The following is a 16,800-nucleotide window of genomic DNA, read 5'->3' on the forward strand; positions in this document are numbered from 1 at the left end:
TGTTTGTCATTAATATTCATGTGTCATGGGGCAAGAGTTTTACACACATGTTGTTTCTTAATGATAAATGTCTACCACATCTTTGTACATGTAAACACACACACACACACACACACACACACACACACACACACATATATGCTAGTGTTAGCCAAGTATCCATTTAGTGATGAGTCCAGAAGTAAGGATGAACACCTTGGTTGGGTGTGGGCTGACTGCTGCACCCAAAATTCATAACCATGTGAGCCTGTGCTGACTCATAGGTCAGTAACGCTAACCAAGTGGCTGTGTGTGTGTGTGTGTAGGTGTTATCATTACCTCTTTATATACATGGGATGGTATGTGTAAGGTTAGGGATCTTTACACACACAGAGCTCCACCTCTTATTTATGCATTTAAATCATATAGGTCCTTGAATTTTCCTCTGGTTCATGCATTTACACCTCTTCTTGGTCTAGCTTGTTACAGGAATCCAAAACACTGTTGCTGAAGAAATGCTTTCTGTATACTTCTCTGCATACCTCTCTTTCCTGACTTCTTACTGTGTCTTCTTGTTCTAAACTTTATTCTAGTATTAAAGAATAGTTTTATGTTATTGCTGTCATGCCCTCTTAGGAATTCCCGTGCAGCTATCATCACTACCCTTATTTTTCTTTCTTCAAATGTTGGGCTTCCCTCCCTATCTCTGTAGCCCATTCTACTCAAGTTTGGTATTGTTCTTGTTGCACTCCTATGAAACTATTACCCATAGTTCTATATGGCTTCTCAAATAAAGAGACTGGACTGTTGTAGGCAGCATAGTCCAGTACAGGGCAAATGTAATTTACTTGGCTACACTTAATGCATCTAGCACCATTTAAATCATTTTTCTTATTATTTTTGTCAAAAAGAACATTTTTCTTCTGAACTCAGAAAACTACACACTATCAGGTTACTATGCAAATTGCATAAATCATATTTTTTTTCCTATAAGGTTTTGTTTAAAAGTTACCAGTGGGGTTAGTGTTCCCCTCCTCTGTCTTCTCTGGGGGGAAAAATACACACAAGAATTGACATCCTCAATGATTTTAGCCTTTACAGTGTCCTCTTGATCCCTAAGTTCATGTTCCTTCTCATTCCCTTCTGATCTGTCTGTATTTGTATAAGTGATTTTAACCAAGACTTTTTTCTCTTTTGCTTATTCCTCTGGTTTCATTCTCACTGGATGGGAAGCTGCCTCTTGTGCCATGTTCATTCATTACACTTTTTCATATGCTTTTCAGCCTTATTGCAGGTTCGGTTACAATCTTCTCATTGAGTTACTGAGACTAATCTAAGACACCATTTTACCTTCTTTTCAAATGACTTTTTCAGGTCTTGGCTCACTGGTGTGAGAATACTGGCAACTTGTGTGTGAATGTGTAAGTAAGTTTGAGTGCATTTTGGCTAGCGCTTACCAATATTATGTCATCAATGGTGTACTGACCTGCGTGGAATGCAAATGCAGGATTTACCATGCTTGGTAAACACAGTCCATCACATACACACATCCACGTGCATTTCCATGCACACACACTCACACCCATACATGCATTGTCACATACGCTCACATGCACCACAATATGCAGGAGCACACGCAGTCACACATTTGCATGCACCATCAAACACGCACACACATAGACACACACAAGCATACATATATGAACCATTATGCAGTCACGCACAGGCATGCACCGTAATGCACTCAGAGTGCTGCTGTGCAACGCCGTAAGTTACTCTGAAAAATAAGATAAGCCATGCATGAACTCATGGTGCATGTAATGCTTATTTTCCTGTTTTGATGCAGTGAGAATTGGACCCTCTCACATGGAAGCATGAATATCTGTCTTTTGTGAGCATGGGGCAAACTCCTTCTTCACACAGATAGTCTGGCATCTCACAGGGTAAATATCTGTGGGGTTTTAAAGGTAAAAGCTCAAATGCTATCTTGCTAGAGGGTTTTTGGGTTGGGGTATGGATGTGGATGGAGGGGGATTGTGTAGGGTGGGTTAAATGTGTGGGGACAACAAACACTTCACTGCACTTAAGTGACAAATTATTGGAAATCACATCAAATTAACTTCAAATAGAAATAAACTCATTATGAAATTCGTGCATCATAAAAAAAAAGATAATTATCTTCACAATATTCCAAAACTATTCCTGCAAGCAATTTTAAGTGGCAAAATCAATATGTCTGCTTTAATATAACTTCCATGCATTTGCCACTCAATTTATATATTTTTTTCTAAATCCGTGTCAAGCCAAGGCGAGCGAGCGGGCGGGCGGGCGGGCGGGCAACTCATGCGGATGAACCAAAAGGTGTTTTCCCCTTACTTGAGAGCCTTGCTAATGGCTCTACACAGGTAAAATGAGAGTGTGATGAGTATTAGCTGCAGAGTCCCAAGGCAGATGGCCACGGACAACATGGGGGTCAAGTAGTAGAAAGTATTCTCTTGTAGAGTACTCAGACAGCCCTGGAAGAGGAACCACCAACACCACTCAGCATTAGCGAGGATATACATACATTACTCACTCACAGGGCTAAAAGAAAAAGATTATATATTCGTTTATAATATAGACACAGAAACTTAGGCATTGTAAGGCTATTGTGTAGGACGGTTTTTTTCCTTTCTCAATGCCTCCAATTCCGACACTGTTTTGGTGTTTTCCCATGGGATTATACCTGACAGCCATATGTAATGAGCTATCACAATGCTTGAGGGTTCTTCTAAGATCAAAAAATGTAAATGGTGAAAGCATTTAAGACCTCTGAAGAGAAATGTTAACAAATGAAACCCTACAGACCTACACATATAAGTGTTTATTGTAGAAACCTTAAGAGACCTATGGATAAAATCATTACCCAGCTATTACCTTGTGTACAGACCTTCCCCATCACCATCTTTTAGCTATAGGAACTACTACATTGAGGATCTCATGTATCAGGAGTCTGTCAGTGTAGTATACTGAATTTTGAAGGTCATGCTTGCACTGTCACTAATTACAGATACAGGTGAATGGGGTAAAAGGCGAGGGGGTAAAATGCCCCCCTGAAATCTGGACAGACCAACTCCTTCAGGCAAATTATTTCTGCAAATTTGGACCAAATAGGAACACTATTTCTACTTCAACCATTTACAGTGTTAAGAATGCATCCCAAATTCACATTTGCTCAACAGATGGACAAAATTATCTAAATCACCTTTTCTGCACCTCTAATATTGCGTATTTTACAAACCATGTGCAATTTCATCCTTTTTACATATTCAGGATGAACATCGTGCTAGCTGCATGTAATACTATTTATAGATATACTGATCAATATCATCATCCAAATGCTATACAGGCATTTTCACTGGAAATTTAAATTTCAGGCAATTTTTACCTTGCCTCCCCCAAAAGGTATTCATATAGGCTTGACAATTACAGGTATATTAACCCAGTGCCACAAATTATAATAGTTGAATAAAGGTGGGGAGTAGTCTTGATGACAGGAGACAGGATCAAACCATTAAAGCTTGAAGCTCAGCTGTTCTCATGTAAGACTAATCTATGAGTGGACTGACAGATGAAGCATTTTCTCACACAGAAAGTGAGTTCAAGAACAACATACATATCAGAATTAGGCTTATGACACAGAAATATGAGCAACAGACAAATATACATATATCACTACTGTCTTCCTCTGGCACATTCTCGAAACTAGAAATCCATGGAAAGGACAAGGAAGAGAAAACAAAAGCATGATGGAAAATGCTAAGAATTCTTCCATATTCCTTGACAAATCCATATCTAATACCACGGATCAGCAAAGATCACTGAGAACGATGACCCCAAGAGCGATATATCTACGAGACGAGGGAAGGCTAAAGCATCCCACAGTGGCTATTTCAATCAATTAGCCAGGAACATATTGGCCTATTCAAACATCAGAACGGCTTCGAGCCACATGAACAGGGGAATATATTACGTTGCTACTAACGAGGGGTGATTTATGTGACCCCAGGCTGCGTGTGCCTCAGCCCAGTCTGGGTCAGGCGCGGCTCACGCCAGCCCATCAACTCCCACGGTCTGGTGTGGGTTAGGCAGATACCTGCCATTAAAATAGATCGAAGTGTGTGTGTGTGTGCCGTCTTCATTAGAGCATAGCTGCCACTCCCGTCTCCCGGCGACGGTCAAGAACCCAGCCTCACGCCACCAACACTCAGATTAAAGCTATCGATTTCCCCCCAGCCCACAGTACAGTACAAGCAGACAGGAAGCTTGTTTCATGGTACAATCTTTATAGAGAAGGCGCCTGCATCACTACTACTGCAGACTGCCGACTGTGTGGGGAAGCCATTGTATACAGCAAGCACGAGCAGGTGGCCACAGTTTACCTCAGTTATCCCAACATTTTGTCAACCCTCAGAAAACAGGATCTGTCATCTCTGTGACACGACTGAGCAGCGACCCATGATAATGATGACCTCTGCACTGCAGAAGTCGAAATCAAGGAGATAACAGGTTTGAATCCTAGTCATGATACACGTCTTTTACAAGGACTAAAGTACTAATCCTAAACTGTGTCTGTGGTACACAAACTTCAAAATAAAGATGTCTCTGGTAACCATTCTGTGTGCCTGGTGTTCCAAACTCTGTCGACTCAAAGGCTCTGACACCCTGACCTAGACTTAGGAAAGCTGGTGTGGCCTCAAAGGCGATCCTCTTTTCACTCTCGTGTGTTCACCAATGTTTTCATGACTCTGTCTTGTTATCTCTGATACTAATCCTATGAAAGATGAATGATGACTCTTCCTACCTACAAGCCTCCATCTAGAAGATGAATTTACACTACCAGTGTACATGAATGCATAGAGTAGACCAATAACAAGATCTACTGCCCTGTAATGGGGCTGTAAGTCTCTCATGTACTTATATGACACTTGATGCCATTAGTTGATTTGAAACTCTCACCGACTTTTAAAAACATGAATTTCCCTAAGATATGTACTGTCTTTACCCACTACACCAGAAGCCACAGTTCCCCCATCTTGTACATACATCTGGCACTGACCAGGAACTTATCCCCTGGCATCAATCCTGGCACTCACCACTGGTGATGACCCCTGGCACTAACCCTGATACTGACCCCTGATACCTGGTACTGATCCCTGACGATGAAAATGACCTCTGGCACTCATCAAGTGTTGATCCCTCACAATGACCTTTGACATTGACCTAAACAGTGACCCTGACGCTGATTCAGAGACAGCCCATGACATTCACACAATAAAATAGGTCAAGATGGCAGTCATGATGGCAGGACTCCCATAACCTACCTATATGCTATAGTGCCATAGCTTGCCCTCAGGGAATACGTGCCATGATCTGCTAAATACTTGCCCAGGTCAAGACACCATAACCTGCTCCAAGTGGAAGACTATTAACTTGCCCTACATTATGGCATCTTATCCCATTTCGTGTCATAGCGCCACAGCTCACTCATGGCACCATAAACCACACCATCTCAGGCATCATAAGCCATCTATACTCACAGTTCTGTAACTCATCCCTAACAATGGCACAATATAGCTCTTATAGCCAAAACCATCGTCACCTATTACGACCCAATGCCCAAGGTAAAGCAATAGATAGCACAACACTGTAGAACCAGGGGAACTCTTAACTTCTCATACGTTCCTTGCTGAAGTATCTCTTCGACTCAGGCCAGTCACTAAGAAAATCATATAATACTTAAAATACTTTTGTGTAACTTAAGTAGATTTACAGTTTCCAGAAACCACTAGAGAGAGAGTGAGAAAGTGTGATATTCCTTAATTTCCTGCTTCCTTTACTTAATTTCCATCATGCAGAATCCTTTATATACATACTATATCCAATTACCGAGCACTTACACCAGCACACTACTAGATCCAGCTACTTATACTTTGAATAGCTCAACCAAACCCACAAAAAGCTTTCATGGATGTCTCTAAAGGTGAGAACCCGTATCTACAGTAGATCCACCACTCCCTCGGCGGCTTATCAACCCCCACCACACTGAACAAAAGCCCCAAGAACCACCAAGATCATACTTAAGGCCGCTTATTCAACCCCCACCACCACACTTACGGAAGCCCCAGGAATCACCAGTATCATACTTAAGGCAGGTGCACTAACTGTGAGGTAGTACGAGTTTTCATCATTGGGGTTGGTGGTGCAAAGGGGATCCAGGGGTAGGAACTTCATGGGGTCACCCCTCAGGACGCAACAGGCTTGAGGCACCACAACCTCGCTGGACTTGTTGGCTTGCCACATGGTCGCTTGCTGGAAGTCTGTGTAGTTGTTCACCCCGCAACACTTGAGCTGTTGGAGAAGGGAAGTTATTAGCTGTTGAGGAGAGGTGCATATGACTTGTTGGAGGAAGCTACACCTTAGCGGTTGTAGGAGGAAACTATACTTGAGCTGTTGGAGAGGAATGCGAATGCTGGAGGTAGAACTTTTGAGTTGTTCGAGTAAGAAGGGATGTAACTGTTGGAGGAAGATACACTTGAGCTGTTGGAAGAAGTCACTTGAGCTGTGGAAGAAGAAGGAAAGTGGAACTACGAGGTGTGGGAGAAATAGGAAATATTTGGTTACTCACTAACTAAAAGTGGCAGGAGAGCCGACGAACTTTCCCCTTGAATCCAACAAAACACAACACTGACGAAACAATGTACACATCAAAATAACCCAACAAGCACAAAACAACAGCCTCCTCACCCAGTCGTAAACATCGTCCCACCGGACGATGAACACCCATCGGAAACCACACTCCCCAGACCTGACCGGGTTATTCTTTCACTATTCCCGACGCCATCCGCCATTCCAACACCTACAAACACCATTTCATCACATCACATGACCACTCGTGCCCAAGATGCACCTTCCACACTGAAGACACTTAAACACGTACCCCTCAATTATCCTCTGCTCACCCCCACAAAAAAAAAAAAAACCCACATACCAACACCCTTTTTCAACCAGTGGTCCCATCCCGGGGATTTGCTTAAGGCTACACCTTGAGTGAAGAAGAGTCACTATCTTCACGCTGCATCAATGTCAGTGGATGAAAGAAAGTACAGCCTCGTCAAAGGACTCCTTGCTTCACAGGAATCCATCCTGTCCCTGGAACTGAGGGTAGCGCAACCCTTGAAGCTGCATGGGCCCCTGGTTAAGGGGGGATCCTAGGATTATGCCTCCAGAACCTCTTTCACAAAGGAGTCCTAAGGTCGTTTAATGACATAAACCCACACAGCAAAGCCAGGTATTCATGTATCTCTCGGGTCTGGTGGGTAAATGGATATCTGGCTTAGGCTGGGGTCAAGATTTGGCACACGCGTCAACACAAGGTTATAATACGGGACAACATGAGTGTAATACACACACACACACACACACACACACACACACACACACACACACATCCTTGCAGGTGCTTACTGAGGTACAAGCTTAAACAGCTTAAAAAGTCAAAATTTATGAGAGAATTCGTTGCTGTCCATTTGGCCGGAGACCCAAGGCACATTTAGCCCACAAAACCAATTGTCCTTCGGGGCCTTTGCAGACGTCACGCTGGGCAGTGTAAGAAAGAGATTTCTCAGGATGACGTCATAGATGTTCTTTTTTCTCACTCATCCAAATGCCGCAGCTTTTGAGAGAGAGAGAGAGAGAGAGAGAGAGAGAGGTTCTCAAGAAGTTTGTGAGAGAGAGACACTGAAAATATGTTCTACTTACTTTGTACTTGCACTGAACCTCATAATTAGAATAAGAAAAGATACATGACAACAAAAATGACACACACACACACACACACACACACACACACACAAAGGTATGGCTAAGATCAGACGACTAAGCCTTTGGCCTTTGAGAGATTATCCCCGCCCGGCTCCTTCTGCTTCCTTCTTAAAAGATTAGAATAGAGGGAGGAGGAGGAGGATTTCCAGCTTTCCTCCCCCCCCCCCCTCCCCAGTTCCTGCCACTCTTTAATAGCCTACGACAAACAGTAGGGACGTGGGTAGTGCATACTCTCTCTCTGTTAGAAACAAACTCATCATCCTTTGCAAACTCAACCTAACACTTAAACCTGTATTGCAAAAAAAAAAACAAGGCAAACTAATAAAACATTGTGAAACAGTATTAAATATAAAAAATAAAACGATCCTCGTCATTACAATAAATGATTAAATAATAATTACGAATAATTACTATTATTCTCGCCTCCGTTAGCCAACAGCCCGATTCAGCAAAAGTCATTAAAAACGAACGGCAAATATTTACCATGGCAACGTTGCCAGACCGCCGTTTACCTACATCAAAGACACTCAAGTGTAAACATGACTTGTGCATTTGACTCTGTCAGGACGCACTCGAGTGCCCTCCAACGCACCTTTCAGGACGCTCCTGAGTACCAAGAACATCCTCACTCCCTACTAACGCACCTTACTTACAGATCCCTCAGCAAGATTCACTCACACACACACACACCCTCACTTACCCGATCATCCCCACGCACTTCAATGACCCTGGACACCTAACACGCACGCGACAGGGACAAGCCATTTAACGTGCATAAATCAACCGTGTGCATGAGAAAATGCACCAGGTTTCACGCCACTCCTTATGTGCCTCGCACTGAGCTGGGGGTTCAGCTGTGGCCACAAGAAAGCCGTGGAAAGACAAGACTCAAGCGTTGCCTTAAAGCCTGGCGACTTGATCTCTTGTTGTCTGTCACTGGTCTCCAGGGGCAAAGATTTTGGTTGACTCTTGAGATACACTTCGCTGTAAGGAAAGATAATTAACAGAGTCACTGATGATGAGAACACAACTGTCGCATTCAGGTCCCGCATTAGATTCGACTTTTGACACAATAAAACTCGTGCTAGTAAAGCTTATTGATTTGGAATTTACGGAGCGTAGATCTTTACTGATTTTACCGCCAGAGACAGAGAGAGAATATAGAAATAGTAGGAACTGGTGCTTCATATTAAATAAAACTGATCGCAGATATATTCGCTGGAAACATACACGTATATTCTGTAGGCAGATTTCAGACACTGGGCAAGAAGATAGAAAGGCGTGTGGATAAGGAGAATCGAGAGAGGGATTCGAGTGGGCAACTGGACATGAGAGTGGGTAAAAAGAACGAGAAGTGGGCAAGAATAGACGAGACGGGAAAGCAGAACTATGATAATTATCAAGAAGGAAATGAGGTAAATACAAAGTGGGATGAAGGATATTGTGAATAATGAAGAATGGTGTGAGTTGGACGATCTCGTAGATATTTGGTGATTGGTCATGAGGATATGAGGTGAATAAGATGATACAGACAGCGAGGAAAAAAAATATAACTTGAGATAATCTGAGAGGACAGAGGGTGGAAAAATGAATGAGGGTACCACTTTTGGGCAATGGGGTACATATGAGGAAAAGCGGTGGGGCGAGAGAACTTAAGAATGAGAAAAAGAGGCACGACAGACACAAGGTCAGGTCACTACACACACACACCACCTCTGTCCACCTCTATGCCTTGTCCCGTCGTATATAAAGAAAATGTGACCCGCAGCTCGAAGCTCCCTATTTACCCTGAGGTAAATCGAGACGACGCCAGATGAGAGGTGGTATATGGGGGGTGACGCAGGGCTGAGAAGGGTAACTGGAGACAATGTCCAAATGGGGTACGTGTATGGGGTGCAAGAGGTGAGGGGGGGGGAATGTAAGGAATGGGGTGTGGGTGATGGGTAGTAATGGGAAGGCTAATGGACTAATGGGTGAGGAACTTGTGCATGACCACAGTGGGAGTGGACACGTTTCGCATGCACGAACGCGGGAGCAACAGTTTGTTGTATCACAGGCAACGGCGGTGTGGCGTCGTGGCGTAAACCACAGCAGGACGATAGGTTTACCTGTCTATGTAAACCACAGGATGCGTCTGAGGACGAGGTTAAACTCAGTACTCTATAGTATTCGGTATCTTTCAGCAGGTGTTACCGGACTCCACCTACACGTGGTTACACTACGAATAAGAAGTCACCCTTAGCCCCAGACCCTATGGAAAGGAGTAACAGTCTCACCGAGAAGCTCCTCACTCTAAAAGGAGTGCATCATTTCCCTGCTACGGCACGGAGCGCAGTCACGGTGTCGGGGGAGCCTTATAAGACTGGTCCTGGGAATGTAAAATGACTTCAAACAATCCCACACGATTCCCACATCTGCATCCCACTGGCCATGGCGAGTCCCAGGCCGAGATCCATCCTTGATATGGCCTCTCGAGATTTATGAACCCTTAGTCTAGCGAGACCAGTGTGAGGGGAGTCGAACCCTACTGCCGGTTATTCTGGGATATATCAGAACCCAGTGCAAGAGGGAAATAGCTGAGGGGACGCACAGATGAAGGACTATACGAGGTGAGGGGGACACACAAATGAGGGGACACAGGTGGGGGGACACAAAGATGAGGGGACACACACACACACAAGGCAGGCGACACGGCTGGCGTATTTTCCCCTTTAAAATGCTTCGAACTGCAAAGTCCCGAGCAGATATGATTCACTTCCCTCCGGCTCTTCGATTTCACTGCTCGCCTCGCTTCCTCTCGTCTCTAGTTCAGTTTCCTGTTTTCCCACCGTGTGAAGGCCTCTGGAACCAAGCAAACATACCACATTTCATGACTTTCTAATGAAGATGCATCACTCTAGTGAGACTTTCTTGCCTAGGATGATTGAATTAGTAATTAAGGACTTTTCACAGATACCATCTATCGGGAAGATCGCCCTAATAAATCCCCCTTAAGACTAGTGACTAACCCCATATAACCAACTCCCCAAGATCCCAAAGCTAACCCCGGCTCTGAAGGGTATCTGGGGACTTTACCTAGTCTGTCCCGGTTCAATCTGGAGTTGTTCCCACAACCCCATGATCTAAACCCCTTTATGGAAAATGGAAACCTCGCTGCATGCACTCCCCTTGCCCCCCACGTCCAGTACTCTCTGGGGGTCAGGGGGGACATGGTTCCGTCCCTGCTCCTTCGTATGATGCTCCATCTAGGGTATGTCCCTCCCTCCTTCCCCGACACTCTCTGGGGAACTTGGGGCCCTTGCTTTACTCCTCATTCCACCCCCGACACTCTTTGGGGAGTTTGGGGGCCCCCTCGCCATTACTCCTCGTTCCACCTCCGACACTCTCTGGGGGGTTTAGGCCCTTCGCCGTATCCTCCATTCCACCTCCAAGATCCTCTAAAGGTGGAGTGTCTCACCACACCCGTCACTCCACCTCTGGCACTCTCTGGAGGTCTCGCCATGGCCCTCCTCCCAAGTCTCAAATGCAGGTTGGGAAGAGACAGTACGAGATGAACAACAGTTGGCCCATCTCCCTTGACGCCCTTGTCAATATTTGACGTGACCACGTGAGTGAGGAGCCGTGGTTTACGCCCGAGACCGCTGAGCGAACTCGAGTTTACAGTCTACATCACCTGTGCGAGTCGCAAGTATACACTGGGTTGCGGTTTACATTACTAATGGCCAGACTGATCGTACAATCGCGGTAAATAGGATATATATATATATATATATATATATATATATATATATATATATATATATATATATATATATATCACCTCCGTGTCCTAGGATCGCCTTCTATGGGGCTCACACAGCGCCCAGGGAGCTGGCCACGTCCACCAGGAATGATGGCTGGGTGTTCAGTGTCTTCTGTGCGGTCGTTACACACACACACACACACACACACACACACACACACACACACACACACACACGGGTAAAACTAGGGGGCGTATTATTATACTCTTATATTTACATGAAAGATCACATCAGTATTAATTAAAGATCAACATTGACACACATAATGCGTCGGCCAGCACAGGCTGGTGGAACAAAGCCCAGCTCCCGCCTCCGTCATTAGCGCGTTAATGTCTTTTGTTAATTACGTTAAATAATCCCATACACTGCTAATTACGGCTGAGCTGAAGATATGGGTGACTCAGCCACTAGGTTTAAAAATCCCTAATTCGCACTGAAATATAAGGATAATGCGATTATGACCTTAATGTCCCTCTTTCATATGAGTGACCCGCTGAATATATGTAAGTCAGCATTACTACGAGATCATGAATAGATATGGGATGGAAAATTAGCCTCTATATACCCCTAATGTAGATGTGTTTTTCTAAAGCCCCGAAAAGAACTTAAAAATAGTTCCATAAAGGATAAAAATGTGAGTACAGCAAACTGACTCTTATGTTCTACCGATATAAAGGTGGTGTTTCTCAAACATGGTGAGGTAACTGAGGGGGAAAAAAAAAAAGGATTCATCTTTGGTAAAAGGGATTATGAACTGTACGTACCTCGGCCATAAGAGCGTTCCAGGCGACGGTCATGGAGTTGGCTTGAACCGGTGTCGAATAGTACTTCTTGAGGGTGTGTTTGAGGAAGTTCTGCAGCTCCTCTTCCGTCTGAGGGAGAGAGGGAGTGTGAGAGGCACGTTCCGTCAGGGAGAGAGAGAGAGAGAGAGAGAGAGAGAGAGAGAGAGAGAGAGAGAGAGAGAGAGAGAGAGAGAGAGAGAGATGGGTAGATAATCATACGTAGATGAATAAAGATAACTGTTGATAGATGGACAGACTGACAAAGGGATAGATATAAGGAAAGCAAACAGACATAGGATATAAAAACTACATAATCATGCAGAGACACATGAGAAATAATTACAGATACGCAGATAAATACACATAGATACATAAAGATAATCAAAGACGGATAGATGGATAGATAAACAACTCAAAAAAAAAGGACAGAGACTTAACTATGGGTAATGTTGAGGTCCATTATTGTCTAATGTAATCATTTCCACTTTTTTTCTTTTTCAGCTGTGCTGGGAATGTACAACGTCATTAGCTTTTTTTCTCCCTAGTGTACAGCTTCCTTCACGGCCTGTGTTGTGTGTGTGTGTGTGTGTGTGTGTGTGTGTGTGTGTGTGTGTGTTCAGTGTTTGAAAGCTTTTTCCTTAGCTTTTGTACTTCTTTCTTCAAGGCCTTAGCTGTAAGTACTCAGGGTGAATAGCTTCTCGTAGCTTTTGAACAGCACCAGCATCATCACCGTCATCTTCTTCGAGTCCCTCAGCCCTGAGGTCACAGCCGATCACATTATTTTCGTCTTAGAACATAAAAGGAGGAAAGGAATATGAAAAATGTTGGCACACAAAAGCCTCAGTCGGACCCCAGCGTCTCTGGCGACCTTCCTCCTCCCGTCCAGAATAGCCCAGGAAAAGGACACCTTTGTTCTCCTCTTCCACCAGCAATGGCTTTTAATGGATGAATGAGGAGGAGTTCAGCCTTGCTGGTACACACACAGACAGAGTACACGGGAGGGAATGTGACTTTCAACTCGCCCCAAGAACTCCTTCTAGCCTTATTAAGCCCTGCGGCACTCAGGAAGCAAGCCACGTCCACCAGTTGCGACCACAGGTCATAAAGTGTTGTGATGTTGTGTGTACGTCTCTATATACATGCCTATAGCCAGCCTTGAGTTGGCTCTTGATAGAAACGCCTTCGTAGATGGTCCGTATGAGGGAATTTTCGATCTTTGGGAGCGGGACATTTTACGTGTGTCTCAGCTCTGATGACCATCCAGGGACCAATACACTTTACGGTCATCAGTTTACAAATCGCAAGAATAACTCTGTCGGGTTATATGACACAGACGCCTCTTTTTTTTTTTTCATTTTCGTAATCTCTAAGGGACGAACCCTTAGTCGAAATGAAGTCATTCATGGTGGTTCAACCCCTAAATTGTAGGTTGGGGGCGATATATGTAAGGTAAGGTAAGGTCGCCACACCCAGCTATGAGGTTAAAGACCTCCGAAAGCACCCTATGGTGTACGTAGGGTTAGATAAGGTCCTAAACTCAGCTGTGGGGAAGTAGAAGACCTCCGAAACCATCGTAAGGTACACACACAGCAACTTGAACTCGACTATTACGCAGATGCAAAACAATTACCTTGTTCGTGTGTGACCAAAAAAAAAAATATCTATTATGATCTCCATGTTTACCTAGGCAATTTTGCGCTGTACTGAGTGATTGGAGAGGTACAAGGGGCTGGTGAGAGCCTGACTGCCAATGTATTCTCACCATCCGCAGAGTTTACATAAGCGAATTTGTATCTGTGGCTCAGTGTGTGTGTATCCACGAAGCCTTGTATGTACGTGATGACTGTTGGTGTGTCACGGGGAGAGAGTTTCACACTCGTATGTATGTATGTATGGTAGTATGGTAGTATGTATGTGTGTAAATACGCACCTATTACCGTATATTCGTTTCTTTTTATTAGATTCCAATAATGGTCTCTCTCGATTCAAATTTCCATTTTCAGTGTCCCATTCAAGACGTTTCAGATTCCCTTCCATGAAAAGGATTTTGAGGCTTCGATTGAGTGTTTAAAACAAAAAAAGCAGAGACAGTTATGTTATGGCTTACTATAATGTAGCTAGGATAGGAACATAGTCACAAAGTGCTATAAATATCAAATACTTCTTGCTAGGTAATCATTCATTAACTCTATTATTGATAATTTGCCTCATAATTTACGTCTCTGGGTAATTAGTCATTGACTGTTCAATGATTACTTTCCTCCTGAGAAACGTCTCTAGGTAATTAATCATCGACTGATTACTTCTTGATAACTCGCATCTTTGGCTAATTACTCAATGACTTCATTAACTAAAAGTTACGTGTTTCGTTAATGACACCAACTACGTTACATTTTCAGGTAATTATTCATCGAGTGTTTCAATGATTACTTTCCTGCTAAGCTGCGTAACCAAGTAATTACTCAATGACTCTATTCACTGATTACTTTCCCGATAAATTATGTCTCCAGGTAATCGAACAACGATTCTGTTCACTGATTACTTCCTTGCCAAGTTGCGTCCCGATGTAATCATTCATTATGTTTACTGATTATTATTACTTTACGTAATAATCATTCCTAGATTGTATTTATCATTACGTAATTATTCATCGATTATATTTATTGATTATATTATTACTCGAGTTTTCTCATGACTTCCCTTCTTTACCTTGGCCATGTACCAGAGTGAGGGAGGGGAGGGTGTCAAGTTATTGATGGATGGGAGGTCGAACCTCCAGGGGTGTCACGTGGGCCTTTGCCTTGCCTGCTGGGGATGATAGCGAGGTGAGGAGGAGAGCGGGAGACGCGGAGGGGAGGCGCGGACCCCGATGGGAACGGAGGGAGTAGGAAGGAGAGGATGAGGAAGAGGAGGAGAAGAAGGAAGAAGAACAAAATGAAGATGATGATGAAGACGTAGAAGAAAGGAGAAGTGTGTGTGTGTGTGTGTGTGTGTGTGTGTGTGTGTGTGTGTGTGTGAGAGAGAGAGAGAGAGAGAGAGAGAGAGAGAGAGAGAGAGAGAGAGAGAGAGAGAGAGAGAGAGAGGGGCAGGCAGACACTATGACACAAGAGGAATATTGATCTGCTAATTGTCTGAGGACGGGCAACAGGACGCGTCACGCCTGGATCGTCCGTGGCTTCCATCTCACGATGGAGGAGGGGTGTGTGGGTGTTGGGGGGGGGGGGGGGGGGAGCGAAGGCGAAAGGAGGGAGGATGTGTGCGGGGGCGTATCGGCATGGATATCGGACCTGCAAGTGGTGGAACACCATCCGATTACTGGCGCGGTATTGGGGCTCCACCTGGGAGATATATCGGCATAGAAATTGGCTTAAAAGTACCTTGAATTGTGTGTGTGTGGGGGGGGAGGGGATGGTTTAGGGGTGTAAGTAAAGTGTATGGTATCGGCTATTACAGGCGGGATCGGCATGTGATCGGGAGGCAAAACCGATGGGAAAAAAGAAGGGCCAGACACGAGAGCAATGTCGGAAAGGAGACATCATAGTCGAGATGGCTCTGACGCTGGTCGTCTATGTTGTGTTCGCTGGTCACTCACCTCACGCCACATGTGGGGCTCAGAGCCACAGGAGTGTGGTTGAGATATCCTAGATAAGGATAGGGGGGAGGGCGCCCCTCTGGTGTCTGGTTGGGACATCCTATAAGGGGATAGGACGCGGGACACCGCCACAGGTAGGGTCAGTCTTGGCAGGTGTGTGTGTGTGTGTGTGTGTGTGTGTGTGTGTGTGTGTGTTGTGTGTGCGTGTGTGTGTGTGTGTGTTGCACACTTACCTCAGCCTTGTAGACCGCCCCGAGGGCTCCTCCCGTCACCTCCAGCAGGAAGATAACGATGATCATAACGCCGTACTGTGGAGGCAAGATGACGTCAGAATCCAGATAACGGGAGGGATGGGGAGGGTGGGAAAAAATGGCGAGAGATGGGAGGGGCGGAATGGGATGGGATGGGAATGGGGGGGGGGAAGAGAGACACACATAGGGTGTGGGGAAGGAGGGGCACAATTCTCAAAACCAACAGTCAGGTCAACACACGATATCATGAGGTAATCCAGTGTCACATCTGGACCTGATCTTGTATAAGCCCTCACTCTTACTCCTCCAGCCCTGAACATGGTAGACATTAATCACTCATGAACTGTTTAAAAGGGAAAAGACTGGTTTTAGATGTTATCACACAAAAAGGAAGATATCAACTTGGCTTTATATATAACTTAGCCCCAACTAGGTACCCGCAAGGGTCTCCTTTAAGTCCTCTTTCTAAGTCCCAAATAAGTCCCCCATGTCCACGTTAAGTCCCCCTCTAAATTCCCCACTTCATGCTC

At 44.6% G+C, this 16,800-nt stretch overlaps 1 protein-coding gene across 4 annotated transcripts in view; it reads right to left on the reverse strand.

The window, feature by feature from the left end:
• LOC139747641 (tetraspanin-1-like) overlaps positions 1-16,800 on the reverse strand; it is a 245,716-nt gene that overhangs the window by 13,331 nt on the left and 215,585 nt on the right. For 3 of the 4 annotated variants that reach the window (XM_071660147.1, XM_071660148.1, XM_071660149.1), the window contains 4 exons: positions 16,253-16,327; positions 12,410-12,517; positions 6,184-6,369; positions 2,356-2,495 (listed from right to left, as the gene is read on the reverse strand). In XM_071660147.1, coding sequence (XP_071516248.1) covers positions 2,356-2,495; positions 6,184-6,369; positions 12,410-12,517; positions 16,253-16,327 — 509 coding nt within the window. The remainder of the gene's footprint in view (positions 1-2,355; positions 2,496-6,183; positions 6,370-12,409; positions 12,518-16,252; positions 16,328-16,800) is intronic. The other variant, XM_071660150.1, reaches the window with a different exon arrangement.

The sequence above is a fragment of the Panulirus ornatus genome, chromosome 69 (genome assembly GCF_036320965.1).
Source record: "Panulirus ornatus isolate Po-2019 chromosome 69, ASM3632096v1, whole genome shotgun sequence".
NCBI lineage: Eukaryota > Metazoa > Arthropoda > Malacostraca > Decapoda > Palinuridae > Panulirus > Panulirus ornatus.